The sequence below is a fragment of the Rana temporaria genome, chromosome 1, assembly GCF_905171775.1.
Source record: "Rana temporaria chromosome 1, aRanTem1.1, whole genome shotgun sequence".
NCBI lineage: Eukaryota > Metazoa > Chordata > Amphibia > Anura > Ranidae > Rana > Rana temporaria.
In genome coordinates this window covers 466435475-466462039 of record NC_053489.1, presented here as the reverse complement: position 1 = coordinate 466462039, position 26565 = coordinate 466435475, and the positions used below count along the sequence as shown (strand labels likewise).

Here is a 26565-nt window from a genome sequence, read left to right as displayed (position 1 = left end):
ACTGAACAATGTAAATTAATCTAACGCCATTAACTCTTTGTTGATTGAAGTCCTTAGCAGAAAATAAATAATTGCACGATAGCACGGGACCGTTCAGAAAGCACAGGCGTGACTCACCCATGCGCAGTAGGAAACCGGCTGTGAAGCCAGAAGGTTTCACAGCCGGTTTTCCTTACTTACAATGCCGGTGCCTGCACCCGAAGATGATTCAGGAATCAGCTCAGGGTGCCGACATCATGGGATCCCTGGACAGGTAAGTGTCCTTATATCAAAAGTTATCAGCTACAATATTTGTAGCTGCTGACTTTTAATTTTTTTTGTTCAAACTGGAGCTCGGCTTTAAGCTCACAACACCACATGCAATCCTAAAATTGGAGTGATACCTCGGTTTGCGAGTAATGCGGTATACAAAAATTTTGCAAGACGAGCTATATTTATATTTGAAAACATGACTTGCAAGCGTTGTCCCGCAAGACGAGCAGGCAGGGCCGGTACAAGGCAGGGGCAGAAGGGGGGGATGCCATGGGCGGCACCATTTACTGGAGGAAGAGGGGCGCTGGTGAAGTGCTGACAGTGTGCTGCTGAAAAAGTACACTAACTGTCTGCGCACATCGCGCTGTACAAGCCAAAGACCAGCCCTGTGAAGCTGCAAGCTGCCCATAGAGATGCCGGCGCCGCCGAGGGAGGACACAGGGAGAACATAGCTGGGGAGAGTGCACCGCTGGATCGTGGAACAGGTGAGTGTCTGTTTACTAAACATCAGCAGATACAGTTTTTGCAGCTGCTGACTTTTAATAAACACAAAAATTACTGGAACTCCTCTTTAAAGCGGGGGTTCACCTGAATTTTTTTTTTTTTTAAAGCCACCAGCTACAAATACAGCAGCTGCTGACTTTAAAAAAATTAACACTTACATGTCCAGCCGAAGCCGATCGGTAGCTCGGCTCTCAGCTTCCCCCGCCCCGCCATCCTCGGTAAGGGAATCGGGAAGTGAAGCGCTGCGGCTTCACTGCCCGGTTCCCTACTGTGCATGCACGAGTCACGCTGTGCAGTTCCCACTGGTTCCCGTTGTGTTCTGGGAGCCGAGTGTTTACCAGAACACAACGGGGGGGTGACGCGGAGGGGCCGGAGGGGGGGAGGACCTGAAAGGTGTCAAATGTGACACCGGAGGGGGGGAGGGTTCCGAAAAGCGGAGGTTCACTTTTGGGTGAACCTCCGCTTTAAGTTGATGGCACAATGTCACAAAGGATGAGACACAGGCTGGTTGGGAGGAGGGGACACAGGTTGGATGAGGGGGGACACAGGCTGGATGAGGGGGGGCAAAGGCTGTATAGACCGCTCCTAAAGTGCCCCAAAGATGCTGCTTGCAGGACTTTTTTTAAGGTCCTATAAGTGCACCACTCCAGTATGAAAGCCCTGGGGCTTTCACACTGGAGTGACAGGAGAGGTGCTTTACAGGCACTTAGAAAAGCCTGTAAAGCGCCTCAGTGTGAAAGTAGTCTTTAAGATAAAAAAAACTTCTGTGTGCAGCAGCCCCCCTCAGCCCCCCCAATACTTTCCTTGGCCCCCTCTCTATCCAGCGATGTCCACGAATGCCTCGGTGGCCCGGGACTTTCCATCCTGATTGGGTGTGACACAGCAGTGGGCAATTGGCTCTTGCTGCTGTCAATCAAACTCAGTCAGTCAATGAGGAGAGAGAGGGGTGGGGCTGATAAAGATTGACCCCTGATACAACCTCAGGGCGAACCCCATTCTGCCGTTGACCCAAATCATAATAGTGAAACATGCAGACCAGAGAGGAGAGAGAAACAGTATACATCTTCACCTTCCAACATCCAGCCAAAGAGATCGGGTGGAGCCTGTACTGCTCCTTTTATTAACAACATGACATCATACACATGCACATACTGATAGGTCAGTTCATATAGTTCAGTCCCTTATTACACGCCCCTGTGACGTCTGTTCTTGGCATACTGCACACGTTTCAAAGTCTTTAATTAGCACAAACAGTCCATATATGGCATGGAGCCCTCGTGGCACTTTTTTTCCTTCCACAATCGCCATATTTGTTTTAATCGATGGAGGGAGTCAAGGGAGGAGCTGTTTCGGAGGGGTTTGAAGACATCTGGTTTTGATATTTAGTCTTTTGTCTTCCATTTCAAGTTGTAACTTTAAAACATTATATCTGTCATAACCTCTTTTAAGGAGAATCAACACTTGTAGTATATATTTTCACACATGCATATGTATTATATCTCATATAGATAAAGAAATAAAAACAATATAAGAATATAAAAGAAATAGACAAATATAATAAAAGAAAAAATAAATTTCAGTGGTTCTAATCATAACACAAAATAGGAATTTTAGTAACTTCCATCACAGGGCCTAGGCACTGCTCTGTGTATGAATGGACACACATAGCTGCAGCTTGGCTTGGGTCCCACCACAGCAGGCAAGCAAAAATGCTGTTCTTTTTTTTTTCTAATGTTCCTTGCACATTATTTGGTATTCATTGGAAAATGAAATTTCCCCACATTCACTAAGATCTGAGAGAAATTATTGCAAAGTGAACAGCCTATTCGCCTTTAGTAAATCAACTTCAGTATATTTAAAATCCAACAGGAAAACTAAAGAACGGATATTAAGTCTGTACAGCAATTGTTATGGTAAGGAATTTGTAGTGCTGCACAAGTGGCACTGGACACACAAATCTGACACTGAAACTGACAATGCATGTATGTGGATGGGGCATTTAATTGTTTAAACACATTTTTTTATAGATCGCAGCCACAGGAGTGTGTAGAACTGATGCTCATGCTGTGAGTACTCATTTTAAGGAAGGTTTGTTCCCTGTGATCCTTGGCCATGAAGGGGCTGGAACTGTGGAAAGTGTTGGACCAGGAGTCACAAAAGTTAAACCAGGTATAACAGCACATTTTTATAATACTACGAGGGAAAAGGGTTTGGGACTTTAAGGGTCAGTTCACACCATAGAAACGCAATTTGGATGTGTTCTAGGTGCTTTTTTGCATGCACGTTTTTGGTTGCGTTTTTGATGCGTTCCAGTGCGTTTTTGGTAAGTTTTTAATGCAGTCCAGTGCTTTTTCTCACCCCTCTTTTTTATTAACCTTAGATAAGGACAAGTGTGTTCCAGTGAGCTTTTGGTGCATTTAGGTGCGTTACGTTGCATTCCAGTGCATTTAAGATGTGTTTTAGAGCGTTCCAGTACAGTCCAGTGCAGGTAAAATGCAGCATGTTCTACTTTTTTTCTGGAACGCACTGGAACTGCAATTACTGGTGTGAACTATGCCATTGAAAACCATATAACCTACTTTCCATGCGGTTTTGATGCAGAAAAAAACGCACTGGGCTGCATGTGGTGTGAACTGGCCCTAAATGAAGCCATGGCCTGGTAAGGTCATGTGCCGCCATCCCTATCAATATGTAGAAGGAGAAATGAGGTAGGACTTGAAGCACGTGATTGAAAATGAGTAGGTTGGTAAATATTGAAGATGTTTATTATTTCATATACATATACTGTATATACACACTTAATGTCAAATGCTGAAACAATTGAACATGATAATAACATTGATATCAAATAAAATAACATGATAAAATTTCACAATCATCCATCAAAGCTCATATATACTGTGTGTGTATATATATATATATATATATATATATATATATATATATATATATATATATATATATATATATATATATATATATATATATATATATATATATTGTAAAAGTGTTGTACCCCAAAAGTGTAGTGACCCAGAATTCTCAACTGGACGGGTTGAGGGGCTCCAGGGAGCATATAATGTACAGAGGAAACTGGCGTTTTAAGTTTCCTCATTATTTAATAAAGTCCACTTTGGGACCTGGAGCCCGGGAATTTCGTAGAGATCTGGGTGGGATGAAATCCCCGGTCCTGGGTCCAGATTTTGAGATTTACCAGCACACTGACTGGCCTATTTGTAGACACCTGACCATGGTTCTGGGCACCACCCTCCCGAGGAGTCCAGGCTTGCAAGGGAGAACCCAGAGTGTGCAGGTGTGCACTGGAGTAGCTAGAGAGTGAAACCCAGAGAGCTGAGTCTGAAGTTGCTGACAGGAGTCAGGAGCCTGAGCAGTGGTGTTGCTGCTGAAGAGAGCCAGGTGGTTCGGTATTTTCATTTGCACTTTTACATGTGTGAGGCAGGAGGCTGAACATACTATCATTTAAAATTGATGGTGAAAACCCCTGCCTAGGGAAACGACTTTTGTTTTTATCTCTAGAACTTTGTTTGATTTACTTTAATAAAAGTGGGCCAACAAGCCCTGAAAAGGAAACATTTGTGTGGGTTTCAAGTTGAGAAGCGGGGGGGTGTCAGATGCAGCTGCTGCTGAACATTGAGAAGTACTTCTTCTGTCATTGCAAGTTGATAAGGGGGGGGGTGTTACGCTGTGCAAGCTGTGGAAGCATTTTGTTTTATCAATTTGCTAAGTGTAAAAAATGCCCATTGATTCTGCTATAAGCGAGGGGGGGGCTGCTGCTAGTACTTCTTCTGACTGCCCCCCATGTTCTTTTTACCCCCCCTTACTCCCCCCTCCCTAACACATACCGCTGCATACAGCTGCTGCTCCCTACCGCATATCGCTGCATACAGCTGCTGCCCCCCTCCCTACCGCATATCGCCACATACAGCTGCTGCTGCTGCCGAACTTCGGCTAGTACTTCTTCTGACTGCCTCCCCCCCTTGTTCTTTTTACCCCCCCCCTACCGCATACCGTGCACCGCGCGGCAGAAGATTATGTTTGCTGTTCCCGGCCGGACTGAAAGGAGGTGAGCACTGAGTGTGTGCACTTCCTGTCAGTCCGGCCGGGAACAGGAATCTCCTGTACCACGCGGTTACGGTACCCAGCCGGACTGCAGGAGGAATAAGGAAAGGATGAAATGAATATTATACAGTATGAAAATGCACGTCAAACGACCAAGCCTTCAGATTGTTGGCCAGCACTATAGGAACTTTTATTGTTACAGACAGGTTTGCACAATAAGAGAAACAGCTCAAAAGAGAAACATTGTGCTTAAATGAATGTAAACCCACTCTCATCATTTCTAAATTACTTCCATAGTGCTGATCTATAATGATATACATGCCTCCTGCATGTATCCTTACTAGGGTTGTCCCGATACCACTTTTTTAGGACCGAGTACAAGTACCGATACTTTTTTTCAAGTAGTCGCCGATATCGAATACCGATACTTTTTTTTAATGTCATGTGTCCGTTTTCAAACCACAATACAGACCAAAGATATTTTCTTTAGCATTATGAAGAACTGGTACATCATGGTGTGGGGCTGTTTTTTAGCATATGGTACTGGAAAACTACATATCATTGAAGGAGTGATCACTGTCAGTGCAGCTCATCGGTGCCAGTGCCCAAAAGTGCAGCTAGCCAGTGCCACCTATCAGTGCAGATCAGTGCCCATTAGTGCATCAGTGCAGGGAGGCAGCTTATTAGTGCATCTCATCAGTGCCACCCAATCAATGCCAGTGCCACCTATCAGTGCCATCCATTTATGAGTGCCATTCAATCAATGCCAGTGCCACCTATCAGTGCCATCCAATGGTGCCATCCAATTTGTGTTCGATGTCACAAAAAAAAAAAAAAAAAAGTATTCTATTTTGGTATCGGGAGTATTTGCGCGAGTACGAGTACTAGCACAAATACTCGGTATCGGTCCCGATACCGGTACTGGTATCGGTATCTGGACAACCCTAATCCTTACCTGTCAAATATCTCCCCTTTAGCTGTTTGGAGCCCTGTAATACTCCAGATTCTTTGGGCGGGTCTGTTGTCCAGGGCTCCGTGGGTGGAGTCGTGATGTCAGTAGACTCCCCGCCCACCTTTACACTCCCCTTGGCCAGGCATCAATATTTCTTACAATGAACTTCTGCTGGTTTCGTGGATTATGCCCTATGATCACTAACATCCAGTCAAAACCCAAGAATGTTACCACATGATTTCAGCATGCCCAATCATGCTGAAGTGTGGAGCAGCCAATCCTGGGAGAGCTGGAGAACAAAGGAGAAGGGATGTGAAGTACACAGAATGTCTCTCTCACACTTGTGCATGGGATAAGGAAATCCCCTGTCAGTCACAGCAAGGGGGAAGAATGGACATTTCTCTGTGTGTCTGTTTTCATCTTACTGAATGGGGAAAAGGGCCTTTTCCCAACAACCCTGGCCGTTGGTTGTCGGGGTCTGCGGGCGGGGGACTTATCGGAATCTGGGAGCCCCCTTTAATAAGGGGGCCCCCAGATCACAGCCCCCCACCCTATGTAAATGAGTATGGGGTACATCGTACCCCTACCCATTCACCTGGTGGAAGAAAATGTCAATAAAAAAACACTACACAGGTTTTTAAAGTACAGCAGTTTATTAGGCAGCTTCAGGAGTCTTTTTCTGACTTCGGGGGACTTCCGAAGTCGGAATAAGACCCCCCGAAGTCGGAAGAAGGGAGAAGACCAGGCCCCGCTGGTAAAAGAGCTGAAAGAAGACAGCGGTGGTGCCCGGCAGAAGACCCCCGAAGTCAGAAGAAGACCCCCGGAGCTGCCTAATAAACTACTTTAAACTACTCCCAGATTCTGATAAGCCCCCCGCCCGCAGACCCCAACAACCAACGGCCAGGGTTGTCGGGAAGAGGCCCTTGTCCCCATCAACATGGGGACAAGGTGCTTTGGAGTGGGGGGGCCACAGTGCGCCCCCCTGCCCCAAAGCACCCACCCCATGTTGAGGGCATGCCGCCTGGTACGGTTCAGGAGGGGGGGGCGCTCGCCCGTCCCCACCCTCTTTCCTGACCGGCCGGTCTGCATGCACGGATAAGGGTCTGGTATGGATTTGAGGGGACCCCCATGCCGTTTTTTGGTGTAGGGTGTTCCCCTTGAAATCCATACCAGACCTAAGGGCCTGGTATGCTCCTAGAGGGGGAACCCATGCCGTTTTTTTATTTAAAATTTGGCATCGAGTTACCCTTCCTGGAGGCGACTTCAAGTCGTGTTGTAAGTCGCGTTGTGATTCATACTCAAGTCGTGTTCAAGTTGCCTCCCAAAGTCGTGCTGAAAGTCGGGTTTCCTCCGGCTCTTTTTTTATTTTAATGACATGTGTTCTTTTTTTCTAGGTGACAAAGTCATCCCCCTGTATATTCCACAGTGCGGCGAATGCAAATTCTGTCTAAGTCCCAAAACCAACCTTTGTCAAAAGATCAGGTAACGTTATCTATATGAATTGTGAGTATAGGGTGATTTAGAAGGGAAGGTTGGTAAGCAGCGGCCACTTGTATTAGTATTTTTTTACTAATTTTCTTACTATGAAAAACTGAAACAAAAGAAAGCATTCAATTTCAGTGTTTTACCTATCTATGCCCTTTGTGCAAGGAGTTTGTATCTGGGACCATTACTATATTCTCTGTTATCTATTAATGTCCTTAAAGCGGGGGTTCACCCAAAAATAAATGTTTAACATTACATTCAGCCGAGTTGTCCTAATGACAATCGGCTGTTTTTGTTTTTTTCCCCCGTACATACCGTATTTTCATGCCGCTTCCGGGTATGTCATCTGCGGGACTGGGCGTTCCTATCTGATTGACAGGCTTCCGAACGTCGCATACAGCGCATCACGAGTTGCCGAAAGAAGCCTGAACATCGGTGCGGTGCTATATGCCGCCTGCGCACCGACGTTCGGCTTCTTTCGGCAACTCGTGACGCAAAGTATGCGACGGTCGGAAGCCTGTCAATCAGATAGGAACGCCCAGTCCCGCAGATGACATACCCGAAAGCGGCGTGAAAATACGGTATGTACGGGGGAAAAAAACAGCCGATTGTCATTAGGACAACTCGGCTGAATGTAATGTTAAAAATTTATTTTTTGGGTAAACCTCCACTTTAAAGAGGAATTTTAAGTCAGCAGCTACACATACTGCATACTATGCCGTTTTTACACTTTAATGTAGCTTTCTGTAATATTGTCAAGGCCAGGAGTAGTATCTTGCACAGGATGATTAACTTGTTATTGTAGACAAGGTTATATGGGAGCATCTAGTGGTTAAAAACGGAACTGCAACTATCATCGGGCTCGTTTGTAAAATAACATAAAAACAAATATCTGTGTTTGCAATCTGAATCATACAAATATTTATATATTTGTTTTAATTATTAACGATTTTGTGCGAAACGATCACTGTTGAGAGTTTTCATAATCTATACATTTCTATCATTTATTTTTGTTTTATGACAGCCATCAGTATAAATGGTTTTATATTTATTTTTTAACCACTTCATTACTGGGCACTTAAACCCCCTTCGTGCCCAGACCAATTTTCAGCTTTCAGCGCTGACGCATTTTGAATGACAATTGCGCGGTCATACAACACTGTACCCAAATTATATTTTTATCATTTCTTTCCCACAAATAGAGCTTTCTTTTGGTGGTATTTGATCATCTCTGCGATTTTTATTTTTTGCGCTATAAACAAAAAAAGACAGAAAATTTGGAAAAAAACACAATATTTTTTTTTTTTTGTTATAATAATATCCCAATTTTTTTAAAAAAATATTTTTTTTCCTCGGTTTAGGCCGATACGTATTCTTCTACATATTTTTGTTAAAAAAAAATCGCAATAAGCGAAATTTGATCGGTTTGCGCAAAAGTTATAGCACCTACAAAATAGGGGATAGATTTATGATTTATTTATTTTATTTTTATTTTTTACTAGTAAAGGTGGCGATCTACGATTTTTTTTTCTTTTTTTTGTCAGGCCTGCGATATTGCGACAGACATATCGGACACTTTTGACACAAATTTGTTACCATTCAAATTTATACAGCGATCAGTGCTATAAAAATGCACTAATTACTGTATAAATGTGACTGGCAGGGAAGGGGTTAACACCAGGGGGTGAGGAAGGGGTTAAATGTATTCCCTGGGTGTGTTCTAACTGTGTGGGGGGAGGGGACTGACTGGGGGAGGTGACCGATGCTGTGTCCCTATGTACAAGGGACACAGATCGGTCTCCTCTCTCCCTGACAGGACGTGGAGCTCTGTGTTTACACACAGAGCTCCACGTCCCTGCTGTCACTGCCGATCACGTGTACCCGGCAGACATCGCGGCCGCCAGGTACACGCATCGGCTTCCCAGCGATGCGCCGGCACAGTGTTTACCCGATGCACAGAAAAAGACGTCCAAAGACGTCCACTCGGCACTTGAGAGCCGCGCTGCAGACGTCTTTTGTCTATAGCGCGGATCTCAAGTGGTTACATTTCATTTAAGTATTTTTTCCGTTTTTGGCATCATTTTTAATTATTTGCATAAACCAATATTTTGCACATAGACTTGTATTGTCGAGTGCACCAATGACAATTAGTTTGGAAAGCATACTGTTTTTTCTAAACATAAACCCTGCATGTTGGGATGTCTGTAGACTAATTAAGATATTCTGCCATTGCTAGGAAAAAAGAAGGGGTGTTGGTCCTGTTTTTGCACAGAGCTCCGCCTGCTGACTGCAAGTCATAAATATTAATATCAAATCATTCTCATAAATGTATTACATGATTCAAAGTAACTTCTAAGCTTCTTGTGTCAAACAAAACCAAAGAAATTCCCACCTCAACTCACCCACAAGCTTGCAACCAACCAAAGTATACGTTAAAATCAGGGGTTTAGTTTGCACACATTTGCAAATACATGTGTAAGCTAAAGTGCCACTTCACGGCATCCCAGTATTATCTGCAGTCCAAGCTCTATACATTTTAAAGAGCCTCCACAGTAGGATTGTCAAATTTTCTTCAAGCCAAACCCAGAACACTTTAGCGGTGCACGGCAATTTTCTTTCTTGTAGTATATACTATAGCCCAGTGATGGCGAACCTTGGCACCCCTGATGTTTTGGAACTACCAAAGTAACATCTAAAATATTCCTGCATATTAGTATAGAGCATAATAAATAAAAACATAAAACAACAGTTTTCTTTTACATCCCTTTCCTATAAGTTTATTTTTGGTAAAATTATATTAATGTTTAGATTCTTAAAAAGCCATAGAAATATCGCCCCCGCCCCTGCAGATCACATAAAAATAGACAGCATGATTGTTCTGACTCTTTTTTTACAGCAAAATTAAAACCGCCATCTCTGATCAAGATTTTATGGCCGATAACACAAGCCGGTTTAGCTGCAAGGGGAAGCAACTGTACCATTTCATGGGCACCAGCACTTTCTCTGAATACACAGTTTGTGCTGAAACATCCGTGGCCAAAATTGATGATACGGCCCCTCTGGATAAAGTCTGTCTGATTGGCTGTGGGTTTTCTACTGGCTATGGTGCAGCTATCAACACTGCTAAGGTATTGTTGTAATTGTGTTATATCTCTGCTGATTACATTCAGTATCTCACAAAAGTGAGTACACCCCTCACATTTTTGTAAATATTTTATTCTATCTTTTCATGTGACAACACTGAATAAATTACACTTTGTTACACTGTACAGTAGTGAGTGTATAGCTTGTATAACAGTGTAAATTTGCTGTCCCCTCAAAATAACTCAACACACAGCCATTGATGTCTAAACTGCTGCCAACAAAGGGGTGTGTTAAATTTGGTGTTATCGTTCTCACTCTATCATACTGGTCACTGGAAGTTCTTCATGGCACCTTATGACAAAGAACTCTCTGAGGATTTGAAAACAAAGAATTATTGCTCTACATAAAGAGGCCTAGGCTATAAGAAAATTGCCAAGACCCTGAAACTGAGATTGCCAAGACTATACAGTGGTTAAACAGGGCAGGTTTCACTCAGAACAGGCCTCGCTATGGTTGACCAAAGAAGTTGAGTGCACGTGCTGCCAGCATTGCTGCAGAGGTTAAAGGGGTGGAGGGTCAACCTGTCAGTGCTCAGACCATATGCCGCACACCGCATCAAATTGGTCTGCATGGCTGTCATCCCAGAAGGAAGTCTTTTTTAAAGATGACGCACAAGAAATCCTGCAAACAGTTTGCTGAAGGCAAGCAGACTAAGGACATGGATTACTGGAACCATGTCCTGTGGTCTGATGAGACCAAGATAAACTTATTTAGTTCAGATGGTATCAAGCGTGTGTGGTGGCAACCAGATGAGGAGTACAAAGACAAGTGTGTCCTGCCTACAGTCAAGCATGGTGATGGGAGTGTCATGGTCTGGGGCTTACATGAGTGCTACCGGCACTGGGGAGCTACAGTTTATTGAGGGAACCATGAATGCCAACATGTACTGTGACACACTGAAGCAAAGCATGATCCCCTCCCTTCAGAGACTGGGCCATAGGACAGTATTCCAACATAATAACGACCCCAAACACACCTCAAAGATGACCACTGCCTTGCTAAAGAAGCTGAGGGTAAAGGTGATGAGGTCTCTAACATCCACCAGCTTCATGATGTCTTTATGGAGGAGTGGAAGAGGACTCCAGTGGCAACCTGTGAAGCTCTGGTGAACTCCATGCCCAAGAGGGTTAAGGCAGTGCTGGAAAATAATGGTGGCCACACAAAATTTTGACACTTTGGGCCCAATTTGGACATTTTCACTTAAGGGTGTACTCACTTTTGTTGCCAGTGGTTTAGATATTAATGGCTGTGTGTTGAGTTATTTTTAGGGGACAGCAAGTTTACACTGTTATACAAGCTGTACACTCACTACTTTACATTGTAGCAAAGTGTAATTTCTTCAGTGTTGTTACGTGAAAAGATATAATAAAATATTTACAAAAATGTAAGGGGGTGTACTCACTTTTGTGAGATATTGTAAATGAAATATATCATATGAATGAATTGTATATTTAAAAACAGTACCCAGAAATACGGTCATTGGCAATTTACAAAGGTAACTTTGTACTTTGTCCAAATTGCCGGTAACATTAGATTGTGATTTATGCAACAGCAATTGTTGTTTGTTTTTCTAAAGACACCATACAGATCTTGAGCATATACATGCCCCCATATACATTAACTCAGAGTCCTAAAATTGTATAGTCAGCAACAATTTAAGATTATTTTCAGGGGCATATTGTGGCTGACATTGGGCACCTAAGCTGTCTACTGTAATACTTTATATAGGGATGCACCAATACCGATACTGGTATCGTTATCGGCGCCAATACTAGTACGGTGGTACTCGCGAATATGCTCCGATACCGGAAACCGATATTGGAAGTGACTTCGCTTGGGAGCGGACCGCCTCCTCCTCCCTTTCAGACAGTCCTATCCCGTCTCTTCCTTCCAGTGGCATCGCCAGGTGCAGGCCCGCTGGGCTGTCTGTCCTAACAGCTGATCAGTCTTGTCCCCTCGCTGCACACTTCCTTCCTCCAGCTCTGACTACCCGCCACACAGAGCACTGGATCCGGGCTCTCCCTGGCTGGTTTCAGAGGCAGAGAACAGAGGGGCTTTGTATGAAGAGACTGTACGGCGGTATCCTGTTGTACTGAGCAGCGGGGCTCTCTCCCTTCTCCGTGTGCTGTCCAGCCATCACCTCTCCCGAGAGACTCCCGTACCATGCCTGCAGTCCCTGACTGTCTCCTGTACCATGCCTGCAGTCCCTAACTGTCCCTGGCCTGTACCATGCATGCAGTCTCTGGCTGCCTCCTGTACCATGCCTGCAGTCCCTGACTGTCTCCTGTACCATGCCTGCAGCCTCTGACGGTCTCCTGTACCATGCCTGTAGTCTATGGCTGTCTCCTGTACCAGGCCTGCAGTCCCCAACTGTCTCCTATACCATGCCTGCAGTCTTTGGCTGTCTCCTGTACCATGCCTGCAGTCCTTGGCTGTCTCCTGTACCATGCCTGCAGTCCCTAACTGTCTCCTATACCATGCCTGCAGTCTTTGGCTGTCTCCTGTACCATGCCTGCAGTCCCTGACTGTCTCCTGTACCATGCCTGCAGTCCCTGACTGTCTCCTGTACCATGCCTTCAGTCTCTGACGGTCTCCTGTACCATGCCTGCAGTCTCTGTCGGTCTCCTGTACCATGCCTGCAGTCTCTGTCGGTCTCCTGTACCATGCCTGCAGTCTCTGACTGTCTCCTGTACCATGCCTGCAGTCTCTGATGGTCTCCTGTACCATGCCTGCAGTCCCTGACTGTCTCCTGTACCATGCCTGCAGTCTCTGATGGTCTCCTGTACCATGCCTGCAGGCTCTGTCACCTGTACCATGCCTGCAGTCCCTGACTGTCACCTGTACCATGCCTGCAGTCTCTGATGGTCTCCTGTACCATAAATAAATGGTGATTCTGCGCAACATATCACACTAATGGAATTGTGATATCACATAAACAAGATAAATGTAAGAGCTGACAAATAATCAGCATATAGTATTAAATGCAAAGAGAATAGTGAGTCCAAATATAAATATATATATACTCAAATAGTGAATAGTGAGTCCAAAATATATAATACTCATAAGGCGAATGTGCAAAAATATATAAAGAATATTGTGCAAAAAAAACGGAATGGAAGTTCAATCCCAATAGTAAACACAAATCAGCTGTCAGGGCAGATATTCTGAGTGCACTGGATGAAGGTGAGCACCAGCTCTATGGTGTGAGTGCACGGCCGTGCGATAGAAGATAAACCAGATCCCTGGCTGAGCTCCCGGGACTCTTACCTCTCAGCCCTCCTAAATGGGCATTGATGTACAGGTCACTCGCAGCCTTCTATGGGTGGTCCCTGATGTTTCCTCTCTTGATCTGATGGATCCTTCCTTAATTGGGACAGATGCTCCTCGAAACCAGATGGATGATGTGGGTTATAAGAGAGAGAGAGAGGGGACTCCCATAGTGAGGTAACGTTTGGTGCAGGTAAAATATGTTTATTGAGGAAAAACCTGCACTTACATTAAAAGAAAAATAAAAGTGCAACGAGGAAACAAACAGGCGGCGTTTGAATCGCCAGCTTACGTCACTCCGGGTGTACGTCCTCCTGTACCATGCCTGCAGGCTCTGACTGTCACCTGAACCATGCCTGCAGTCTCTGATGGTCTCCTGTACCATGCCTGCAGTCTCTGACGGTCTCCTGTACCATGCCTGCAGTCTCTGTCGGTCTCCTGTACCATGCCTGCAGTCTCTGTCGGTCTCCTGTACCATGCCTGCAGTCTCTGACTGTCTCCTGTACCATGCCTGCAGTCTCTGATGGTCTCCTGTACCATGCCTGCAGTCTCTGATGGTCTCCTGTACCATGCCTGCAGTCCCTGACTGTCTCCTGTACCATGCCTGCAGTCTCTGATGGTCTCCTGTACCATGCCTGCAGGCTCTGTCACCTGTACCATGCCTGCAGTCCCTGACTGTCACCTGTACCATGCCTGCAGTCTCTTACTGTCTCCTGTACCATGCCTGCAGGCTCTGACTGTCACCTGAACCATGCCTGCAGTCTCTGATGGTCTCCTGTACCATGCCTGCAGTCTCTGACGGTCTCCTGTACCATGCCTGCAGTCCCTGACTGTCACCTGTACCATGCCTGCAGTCTCTGATGGTCTCCTGTACCATGCCTGCAGGCTCTGACTGTCACCTGAACCATGCCTGCAGTCTCTGATGGTCTCCTGTACCATGCCTGCAGTCTCTGACGGTCTCCTGTACCATGCCTGCAGTCCCTGACTGTCTCCTGTACCATACCTGCAGTCTCTTACTGTCTCCTGTACAATGCCTGCAGTCTCTTATGGTCTCCAGTACCATGCCTGCAGGCTCTGATGGTCTTTTGTACCATACCTACAGACTCTGATGTTCTCCTGTACCATGCCTGCAGTCACTTCTGCCTGTTGCCTCCACCGTCCCTCTGCCAGCTGTCACCTCTGCCCCCATGTCTCCCAATAACCCTCCTATCTCCATCCTCTTCCCCCCAGCGATCACAGCCTTTTCCATACCAGCTCTCCCACTACACAATCCCTATTTCACCCCACCCTCAACTACCTTGTCCTCACTTACCCGTTTCCTCCCATCCTGCTGTCACCCAACTCCTGAACATTTTTTTCCTCAGTTTAGACCGATACGTATTCTTCTACATATTTTTGGTAAAAAAAAATCGCAATAAGCGTTTATTGATTGGTTTGTGCAAATGTTATAGCATCTACAAATAAGGGATAGATTTATGGCATTTTTATTTATTTACATTTTTTACTGTGATTTTTATTGTAACCGTGACATTGCGACAGACACATCGGACACTTTTGACACATTTTTGGGACCATTCATATTTATACAGCAATTAGTGCTATAAAACTGCACTGATTACTGTGTAAATGTGACTGGCAGGGAGGGGGTTAACACTAGGGGGTGATCAAGGGGTTAATATGTTCCCTAGTGTGTTATTCAAACTGTAGGGGGTGGGGACTCACAAGGGGAGGAGACCGATGTGTGTTCCTCTGTACTGGGAACACACATCGGTCTCCTCACCACTGACAGGACATGGATCTATGTGTTCACACACACAGATCCATGGTCCTGCCGTGATAGTGGGAAATCGCAGGTGCCCGGTGGACATCGCGGCCGCCGGGCACGCGCACCGGGTCCCGAGCAATGCGGCGGGCGCGCTCGCGCGCGCCCCCTAGCCGCCCGGGGAGCCCAGGACGTCATATGACGTCCACCTGGAGGGAGGGAGGGTTCCCGCCAACGTCATTTCACAATGACTCGGTAGGGAAGTGGTTAATTGCCATTTTATTGATAAATATTTATTATTTTTCAAAGCTATACAAAAAGAAATACTAAACCACATATTCCATCCTACTAATGGCACATTCACACCATTGCATCTAGGTAACGCGCAACACGTTGCAGTGCCATTCATTGTAAATTGGAACTCCAATGTACCTTAAAAAGGCATATACATCGCAACACAGCACAGCAAAACTCACTGGGATTAATTTACCAAAGGTAAATAGTCTGTGCTCTAGATCTGAGGGGAACATGGAAGAAAAAATAAAAAAAAATTATGTTTTTGCTTGCACATGATTAGATAATAGAAATCAGCAGAGCTTCCCCTCATTTCAGAGCTTCCCCTCAGATATAGAGCAACTGCACTTGCAAGAGTTTTATTTTTGTTTTTTGCTGCAAAATTATTATTTTTTATTTTATGAAGCTACTAATTGTGTTATAAGGCCTCACAAAATGTGGCAAATATATTTATTTCGGTAGCTCTTTTGACATGGTATTGCTGGATTTATCTTTTCCTCTTGTAGGTTGAGCCTGGCTCCTCGTGTGCCGTCTTTGGTTTGGGAGGAGTTGGCCTCTCAGCTGTCATGGGATGTAAAGCAGCTGGTGCAACTCGCATCATTGGCATCGACATCAACAAAGACAAATTTCCAAAAGCACTGGAGCTTGGAGCTACTGAATGTATCAGTCCAAATGACTATGAAAAGCCTATCCAGCAAGTCATAGCTGAACTTACCAATGGCGGGGTGGATTTTGCTATTGAGTGTATTGGAATTATTGATGTCATGGTAAGTATTCTAATGTTCTCTATTTCAGAAAATGCAGAGCATACATTAAGTTTATAGTCATAGACAGGGCCGCCATCAGGGGGGTACAGGCAGTACACCTGTAAGGGGCCCGGAGGTCCCCAGGGGCCCGGAGGCCCACAGGGCCCCATATGGCAACTCCCCTTTTTTTTATTTATTTTTTATAAAAAAAAAATTCTAATATATTTTTATTTTATTTTTTAGTAAGGGACATTTTTTTTTTTAGGAGTAAGGGGGGCCCGGAGATCCCCAGGGCCCCCGGATGACAACCCCCCATTTATATATATATATTTATTTATTATTATTATTATTATTATTAAAGGGCCCAGAGGTCCCCAGGGCCCCGGATGGCAACCCCCCTTTTTTTATAATTTTTTTTTTATATTATTTTATTTCTTTTTATATATATATATATATATATATATATATATATATATATATATATATATATATATATATATATATATATATATATATATATTTATTTTTTTTATTAAAGGACCCAGAGGTCCCCAGGGCCCTGGATGGCAACCCCCTTTTTTTTTTTTTATATATATATTTTTTTATTTTATTTTTATTAAAGGGCCCAGAGGTTTCTTTAATTTTATTATTATTAAAGGGCCCAGAGGTCCCCGGATGGCAACCCCCCTTTTTTGTAATTTCTTTTTATAAAAAATAAATAATAATTTGTGTATATGTATGTATGTATATATATATATATATATATATATATATTTTTCTTTATTATTATTAAAGGGCCCAGGGGTCCCCAGGGCCCCGGATGGCTACCCCCCTTTTTTTATATATATTTTTCTTTATTTCTTCTTTTTTTTGTAAAGGGCCCCCCCGCTTCTCAATTCGCTGAATCCCCCCCCCCCCCCGGTTATCAATTTCAGGCCCCCACCCCCCGGTTCTCTGCTCCAGGGGGCCCATGCCTGAAGCTGTGTAAGGGGCACCATAATTCCTGATGGCTGCCCTGGTCATAGAATAACATGCATCACCATGCTAACATGTCTAAAGTCCAACAAAACTGAATCAGTCATTTCTTGCTCTTCTAAATGCTCATCGTCTGTATGTATTTAACATTTAAGTTCACAAGAATATGTTGTTTTTTTAGGAAAAGTGTCCCCGTATTTTTGATTCTGCAAAATAAAAGTACTTTGTATTGTTTATGGCAACCTGGCTGATTTTAATTGTATTAGTTGTTAGATATTAGCATAGCATAAACCTAAGTTGGTGAGACCGTTACCATATCTATTTCTACTGTGTGGGTTGGGGATGATTACTGGTAACAAGATTCCCAACTCAAGTAAACAGAAATAAGATTTTTTTTAAACTAAAGTTATCAGGAAAAAAAAACATTTATTTGTAGCATTTTAAAATATATTTCTGAAAATATGCACATATATATTTAGGGTCAGATTCTCAGAGGAGATACGACGGCGTATCTCCAGATACGCCGTTGTATCTCTGAGTCCGGCCGGTCGTATCTATCTGCCTGATTCATAGAATCAGTTACGCATAGATTTCCCTTAGATCCGACAGGCGTAAGTCTCTTATGCCGTTGGATCGTAACTGCATATTTACGCTGGCCGCTAGGGGCGTGTACGCTGATTTACGTGTCGAAATATGCAAATCAGCTAGATACGCGAATTCACGAACGTACGCCCGGCCGACGCAGTACAGTTACGCCGTTTACGTTAGGCTTTTCCCATCGTAAAGTTACCCCTGCTATATGGTGGTGTAAGTGCGGCGTACCAATGTTAAGTATGGCCGTCGTTCCCGCGACGAAATTTGGAAATTTTACGTTGTTTGCGTAACTCGTCTGTGAATGGGGCTGGACGGAATTTCCGTTCACGTCAAAGCCAATACGTCCTTGCGGCGTATTAGGAGCAATGCACACTGGTAGATTTCCACGGACGGCGCATGCGCCGTTCGTGAAAAACGTCAATCACGTCGGGTCACAGAACATTAACATAAAACACGCCCCCCTGTCCCACATTTGAATTAGGCGGGCTTACGCCGGCCGATTTATGCTACGCCGCCGCAACTTACGGAGCAAGTGCTTTGAGAATACAGCACTTGCCCGTCTAAGTTACGGCGGCGTAACGTAAATCGGATACGTTACGCCCGCGCAAAGATACGCGGATGTACAAGAATCTGGCCCTTAGTGTGCACATGGTATTAACTCTGAAATGTAGCAGAAGGGCTGCTTTTTGTGGTGCGTAGTCATGTTGGAACAGAAAGAGGTCAACCCCAAACTGTTCCCACAAAGTTGTGAGCATGATATTGTCCAAAAAGTCTTGAAATGCTGACGCCTTAAGAGTTCCGTCCACTGGATCTAAGGGGCCAAGTCCAACCCCTGAAGAACAACCCCATACCATAATCTCCCCTCCACCAAATGATTTGGACCAGTGCACAAAGCAAGGTCCATAAAGACATGGATGAGCGAGTTTGGGGTGGAGGAACTTTACTGACCTCAACCCGATAGAACACCTTTGGGATGAATTAGGGCGGAGCCTGCGAGCCAGGCCTTCTTGTCCACATTAGTGCCTGATCTCACAAATGCGCTTCTGGAAGAATGGTCAAACATTCCTATATACTGTAACATAGGAAATGTTTGGTAGTATATGCTGATTTCTGAACACAATACAGACATACCCCACTTTTAAGTACACAATGGGGTTTATTTACTATCGCTGGCGAGTGCAAAATCAGGCTCCCTTCTGCATAGAAACCAATGAGCTTCCAGGTTTTATTATCAGGCTTAATTGAACAAGCTGGGGTTAGAAGCTCATTGATTTCTATGCAGAAGTGAGCATATGTCTGTACTAACTGGACGAGCAGCTTCTTTTTTTCTTTTTTTAAACAGATTTACAAAATGATAATGTTAAATGCTTAAATATGATACATTTATTGTTTGCATACACTTTAAAACTCATCTATGCTACCTTCACTGGCATAACAGATACTCCTTGTTTTAATATCTGTTGTTTTCCAGAAAGCAGCCCTGGAGTGCACCACAGTAGGCTGGGGAACATGTGCAATTGTTGGTGTTTCACTGGCAGAAGAGGGTGTACCAGTTGCTCCATTTCAGCTGATAATGGGACGTACCCTGAAAGCCACATTCTTTGGAGGTGAGACTGATCTTCAGGAAAGAATACTTTAATAAAGCTATCAATCTATACACATACTTGTTTTGGACATATCATCTGTAGTATTTTTTTTCAACCAAGTTATTAACTTATTTAACAGGCTGGAAGAGTGTGGACAATGTTCCAAAGCTGGTGTCTGAGTACCTATCGAAAAAGTTTGACTTGGATGCATTGGTGACATACACTTTGCCATTTGATGATATTAACAAAGCTTTTGACCTCATGCGTGAAGGAAAGAGGTGCGTATAAAGAACAATACATTAGCAAACCTCTATGATAGATAGATAGATAGATAGATAGATAGATAGATAGATAGATAGATAGATAGATAGATAGATAGATAGATAGATAGATAGATAGATAGATAGATAGATAGATAGATAGATAGATACGACAGACAGACAGACTTCTTGTAAAAAAAAAATGTAAATACATTTCCGCTTTAACACTAGTGACAGACTATTCCATATATGTAATATTTACTTTTGCCTTTAGTTACACTTAAACATTTTCCCATTTCATCCTATGTGGATGCCACATGCATTCTTTTCATTGCTTTGCTTTATTTGCTAATTTTTACTATCAAGAAAATGTTTATTTTTTAATTCACACATTGTCACACGACCCTTGTATTATAGATTCATTTTTTTTCCTGCACTTTGCAAACAAAAGAACTTCACAAAAAATGTACACAAAATTATGTAGCGCTACCCCCGAAGGAGCCGCTGGTTAATTTGGGATCGGCGTATTAAGTTACCAAATTATTCTGTCTAATGGTGATGTTTGTGAGTGTGGATGAAAGAACAAGTGTCCAGCAGGTAGCGTGGGTTTTTAATGCTTTATTCCTCGGCCAATAAGGCCAACATCAACATGACATACAGTATAGGAAAAGGTTGATGAGTAGGAAGGACTTGTAGCGTCAGGCCTTGGATATCAAAAACATAGAGAGCAAGCCTGCTCTCGGCTCAGATCATTCAAACGTCGCCACCCTCGCCAGGGTGGGTAAGTGCCCCTTGGACAGGCAATTAACTTGGACCTGGCAGCCAAAGGGTCGCTCGCAATAATCAGATCACTGGGAGGAAACAATGCCTCTGCCACAGGCGTAGTAACTTTTCTTGGTATAATTGAAGTGTAAGGATAGCGAATCCTCCAAGTAAGTTTTGTTCTACAGGATCACCCACTGACAGCAAAAGAAAAATACCTGTCACGTATCGCGGTGATCGGATCCCCGGTGGTTCGTCCAGGCCTCACAGACAACCTCTGCACTTAGGTTCTCCCGAGCCAATCCCCCACCGTTCAGCCTCCAGCTTAGGATCTGGAACCCAGCAAGCCGCTGGGGTCCCTTTCTTTATCGGAAGGCTCCGCGAGGTGCACAGCCACAACCCGACCGGCCATGAGGATGGGGCCCACGGATGCGCGCTCCCTAAAGGTGCATGCCGCACCTGGAACTCGGGCCCCGCAGACTACCCGAAAAAAATGGCCAGTGCTCCAAATATACCCCCCGCCAGCATGCCCAAAGAGGGGAACTCCTCTGATTGGCTGCTGGGGAAGGATGGTTCAGTCAGAACCCCTATAGCGCCAACTGTCGCCCAGGGGTGGAAGCACACCCCTGGACACACAGACTGACCCAAGAGGCAGTTCTGAACTGGCACCAGCTCAAACTAACAATTAGTGAATGGGAGCAAGTGAAGTCTCCCATTCCCCACTAACTTTAGCGTAACGCCCCACTAACTAAAAGAGGGGGGGGCGCTACAATTAAATAGGTTTTACTGTCCAAAAAAATGTTTTGTGAGGTGTTCAGCAGAACTATCCTAATAAAAAGAGATAAAATAGCTTTTGATTAGGAAACAAAACCTAAACTATGAGAAATATAAGTATTGGACCATCAGATATGAAAGAGTTTAAAGTCTAAAAAACAATTTACTGCAAAAACAATTAGTGACTGCACATTCAGTATGTATGTCAACAGAACAATTTGATGAGCTAAGTATTGGGGGGATAAAATAACCACCATAGTTAAAGTGGTTGTAAACCCTTACATATACCCAGTGACTGGGCTCAGTTGATACACAGGAATTAAACAAATCATCCTACATATGCTGTACCTGTTATCTGCAGTCTTCTCTCTCCCCGCGCTCAACAAGATGTCCCGCATTGTTAGGCAGTCTTTAAATAGTATTCCTAACTAGTGTGGTTTGGTTGATCAGACCAAACCTCAGTTCAAATTATCCCAAAGTCCGTGCACTGATGCATTGGCATGCGGTGGCGTGCAAGGGGTAATTTGTAATCCAATAGGGTAGCAAATAAAACTTGTGGAAGAAGCCCAAATAGTCAAACCTCAATGGCTAATGTGAACGATCCACCCTCCAACAACACAGTCAGTAGGTTCTGGGCAGGTGCCGGTCTCACCCAGCCAGTTCAGGCCTGGTCCTTCCGAAACACTCCATCCACGATCTCCGTCAAGATGACAGCCTCCGGTCCTCAGACAAGTCACTGGGGTAATAAGAACCCGTCCGTCCACTCCGTCAGGGGTTCTGTCTCTCTCAGTGGCGCTCCGCCCAGGCATATGTAGGCCTCAACTCTGGCCTAGACTTCCGTGGGACACTTCCACAGGTGTCCTCCTGAGTTGAAGAGGCGGTCCGGAGAGAGCGCGCCAAACACGTCTCTTCCCTTAAACTACCTCCCCCCAGCAGGCAGTGCGGGAAGCAAAGCAGTCTGGGATCACACAGTTGCTCTCTGGATAACGTAGTTCATAACAAGCCAGAGCAAATGGAGTCTGTTTTCTCCCTGTACTCAAATTTCCAACATCCTCTGCGGTATCAGGACAAGAAGCGAACAGCAGGTGGCTATATCACAACTCTGCCACAAGAGGGGGCTGAGATCCTTCTCGATCAGCAGATGGTAGTCTTTTATATAACATAAAAGGGTGATATCCCGCTACACATACAGTGTTGTGAAGATAATATTCACTGTACATTTATTTTACCAGTGAATTCTTTACAGCATTTATATAGCACAATCCCTTGTAAGCAAGCAACAGGTATTCTGTTGATTCTTCTTACAGCAACACTACAAATGCACAGTAGCAAGCAGTACCCACTCCAGAAGGTCAAGATAAGGCTGTACTGCCATTTCATTTCTTGTGAGATTATCTTTAAAAATATACTTTACCCTTTTAAATGTTTCACTTATTTGCTTTAAATTCAATAAATGTTAAACAGATGAATTTACCCTTCTGTTTTTTTTTTTGTTTTTTTTTGTTTTTTTTGCATGCAGCATCCGAACAGTGTTGGTGTTTTAAATGTGAGCCCCTTGGAAACCATTGAGAAACATATCTACTAATAATGTGCAGCATCATCATGTTATACTACAGAGAATTCTGATACTGCATAGAGTATATTAAAAATATATCACAGGTGTTTAAGGATCACTAAAGAAACAAGCAATTTTATATATCAGCAATAAATTGTGTATCCTGTATAACCCTGTTTAATGTTACTGTGTGTTTTCTGCATGCTATACTGCTGTAAAATAAAACATGTCAATTAATTGTGACTTGTGTCTTTATAGTAGAGCAAACCATTTTATGAAATAGGTCCCAGGCATTCCTCTGACATTCTTTGAACAATAGTTCTTGGGTGCTTCACATATTTTGAGCACAGGAATAATGCCTAGTACACACGATCGGTTTTCCCGACAGTCAAAAGACCGCCTGGAAAACCAAGGGGAAAACCGAGAACCGGTTCGGTCCCTTTTCCCCGCCCTGTACACACGGCCGGTTTTCCCGACAAGAAAACTGTCAGGCGAGCTTTGGTCAGGAAAACCGGCCGTGTGTATGCTCCCTCACAGTGTTTCCCATAGGAAAACTGCGGGGAAAAAAACGACACGATTCGCGGCGAGAAAAAAGAGAACATGTTCTAATTTTTTAAACCGTTGTTTTCCTGTCGGGAAAACTGCTAAGGAGCATACACACGGCCGGTTTTCCCAGCCAAAGGAAAACACTGCAGTTTTCCCGACGGGATAACCAATCGTGTGTACTAGGCAAAAGGCCTGTACTACAAATCTGGATTTGAGAAAACAAGATGTAGTCCCCCAAATTTCAGTTCTTTGCGGGTGCAATGCTGGACTTCTACAGACTGTTAATGTAAGCTGTGAAAAACATATTCTTAAACCCTAAAATTAGTGTAATAAAATAAAAGCAGCGCTGTAAACAATGTAGTTCATTCATTCACAGGGCCAAGCCCTTTTCAAATAGTGACAGCAGGTATAAGGAGAAGATCCCCGGCCTGCTGTCACAGGGAGTGTGGGGAGTGGCTGCAGGATCAGGAACATGTTAGGCCCTGTACACACGACCAAACATGTCTGCTGAAACTGGTCTGCAGGCCAGTTTCAGCAGACATGTTCGGTCGTGTGTAGGCCCGAGCGTGCAGGATTCCAGCAAACATTTGCCCGCCGGGCCTTTTCCCAGCGGACAAATATTCCTGGACTTGTTTTAAAACAGTCCGCTGGAATCCTGCCCGCTCGGACATGTTCGGTCGTCTGTACAGACCTACCGTACATGTCCGAGCGCCCGCCATCCCTCGCATGCGTCGAATGACTTTGACGCATGCGTGGAAGCATTTAACTGTCAGGCCCGCCCACGTCGCCGCGTCATCGTCTCGGGGACACCGCGGACACGCCCCGCGTATTGTTTACGCGCGGATTTCTGTACGATGGTTAGTTCAGCCATCGTACAGAAAACCCCGGGCAGACATGTACGGTGAAAACGGTCCGGCGGACCGGTTTCATCGTACATGTTTGCCCGTGTGTACACGGCCTTACATGTACCACCTTAAAAAATGGGTGACACATGTAACATGTTCCCAAAGATGAGCTTATCCTTTAATTATCATCATATAAAAAGTAAGTACACCCCTACTATTACACCCATTTCAACTCCATGGAATTATTATCCACTGTTTCTGATTAAGGTGCCAGAGGATTAGAACCTCCTTAGAAAATATGCAGGTGGAACCTGTCTGATTTAAACCTCAGACATCTAGGGGTTGATTTACTAAAACTGGAGAGTACAAAATCTCGTGCAGCTATGCATCGTAGCCAATCAGCTTCTAACTTCAGCTTGTTCAATTAAGCTTTGACAAAAAAAAAAAAAAAAATGGAAGCTGATTGGTTTCTATGCAAAGCTGCACCAGATTTTGCACTCTCGAATTATAGCAAATCAAACCCCTAGGGCAAGGGTGTCAAACTCAATTTCATTGTGGGCCGCATCAGCATTATGATTGCCCTTAAAAGAGCCGGTTGTATCTGTAAGATTAGATATCCAGCGCATCCCCTCCCCTTACATTAGATGTCAAGAGCCACCCCACTATCAGAAGTTGAGTCCCCCACTCTCCCTTACATCACAGTGCACCCCCCTTTCCTTATGCTGCTGCTGGGAAAAAGCTGGATGCATTGCTTGAAAGCAGAAAGTAGGGGTCTTTAGGAGGACCAGGGGAGGGCTTGAGCTCTCCTGTAGCTGTTGGAGAGTTGCATTGGCCACATAAAATTATTTGGAGGGCCGGATTCGGCACGTGGGCCTTGTGTTTGACACCTGTGCCCTAGGGTCTGACGTTCTCTTTTCTATTGGGGCAACAAGTACCAGAGAAGGATGATATGACAGCAGGAGAGTAGTACCGGCAGGGGTGGTGGGTCTCATGCATAGTGAAGGAAGCGGTCAGTGCCCCAGCATTCTGAACCGGACCCACATAGTGGAGACCATAGGAACCCAGCCACATTGTACAGGAGAGAAGAAGATCCACGTAGTGGAGACCCTAGGGACCAGCCACATGGTACAGAAGAGAAGAAAGTTAATTATGGACATGCATGGAGTCCGCACTGGTGCCCGGTGGGACCCCTGTAGAATAGAGACACTGCTCTGTGGCATCTCCTTCAAAATGTTGCATTCTGGGCAGGTATATGTATTGTGGGACCGTGAGGCACCTGTATGACAGTGTCAGGTTATGACACAGAGACACTGGGGTGTACGGTTTGCTTCTATGTTAGGGTTCCGCCATAATGCTGATGCCACATAAATGTGGCCCTGCCTGGTCCTGGGCATTAGCGAGCGTGTACACTGTAGAGTCCAGAGAAGGGAGAAGAGTGAAAGAGAGCAAAAACGCCCTGTATGCAGAACATGTGAGAACATATATGGCTCAGGGTTAGTGGTCAATAGGAAGAGGAGTATTCCCCCTATTAGTAGGAGGAGTAGTATCCCATCATTGGTATCAATGGATAATATAGTGCCCCATTGTTGGTGCAATGGGAGGAATAGTGCCTCATGTCAGTGGGAGGAATTGTGCCCTAAGGGCCGGATAAAGGCTAGCAAAGGGCCACATCTGGCCCTCGGGACGCAGTTTGGAGACCTCTGGAGTAGACTAAAAAGTCTGACATTTTGAATGGAAGTTTATATTCTAGACACATACTGCTCTAAACATGTGTACTGCTAATTGCACCATCCAGCCCGTCCAGCTTCAGCAGCTATAGCCCCTCAAAGAGTTTATCAGTCTGCCTGTACGTGTACGGGGCACCTGTGCCCTCCACCTGCAGCTTAACGCCAGAGCCCCATGCAGTGAATAAAGGGCTAATTAGCCTCAAATAACCCATTCCTCTTCCCTCTTACCTTAGCTAAATTTACATATTACTAAGTAATGACAAAGCTTTTGCAAAATCAATGGACTCACAGGCAAAATTAAACATGATCTGATCAATTAATAAGACAGCTCCTGAATTGTCATGTCGATGCTTCCTTCACTATGCAATGAGCTCCTGACCTGGAATGCATACAGGCATACCCCACTTTTAAAGCGGAGGTTCACCCTCAAACTGAACTTTCTAGCTATCCTATCT

The 26565-nt window shown here is 44.5% G+C and overlaps 1 protein-coding gene across 1 annotated transcript in view; it reads left to right on the top strand.

Moving 5' to 3' along the window:
- The window catches only part of LOC120917148 (all-trans-retinol dehydrogenase [NAD(+)] ADH4-like), a 46269-nt gene extending 23039 nt beyond the window's left edge, over positions 1-23230 (top strand). Inside the window, exons 3-9 of the mRNA XM_040328234.1 lie at positions 2784-2925; positions 7183-7270; positions 10170-10401; positions 16247-16507; positions 19527-19662; positions 19781-19919; positions 22957-23230. Coding sequence (XP_040184168.1) covers positions 2784-2925; positions 7183-7270; positions 10170-10401; positions 16247-16507; positions 19527-19662; positions 19781-19919; positions 22957-22981 — 1023 coding nt within the window. The 3' untranslated portion in view covers positions 22982-23230. The remainder of the gene's footprint in view (positions 1-2783; positions 2926-7182; positions 7271-10169; positions 10402-16246; positions 16508-19526; positions 19663-19780; positions 19920-22956) is intronic.
- The last annotated feature ends 3335 nt before the right edge of the window (positions 23231-26565 follow it).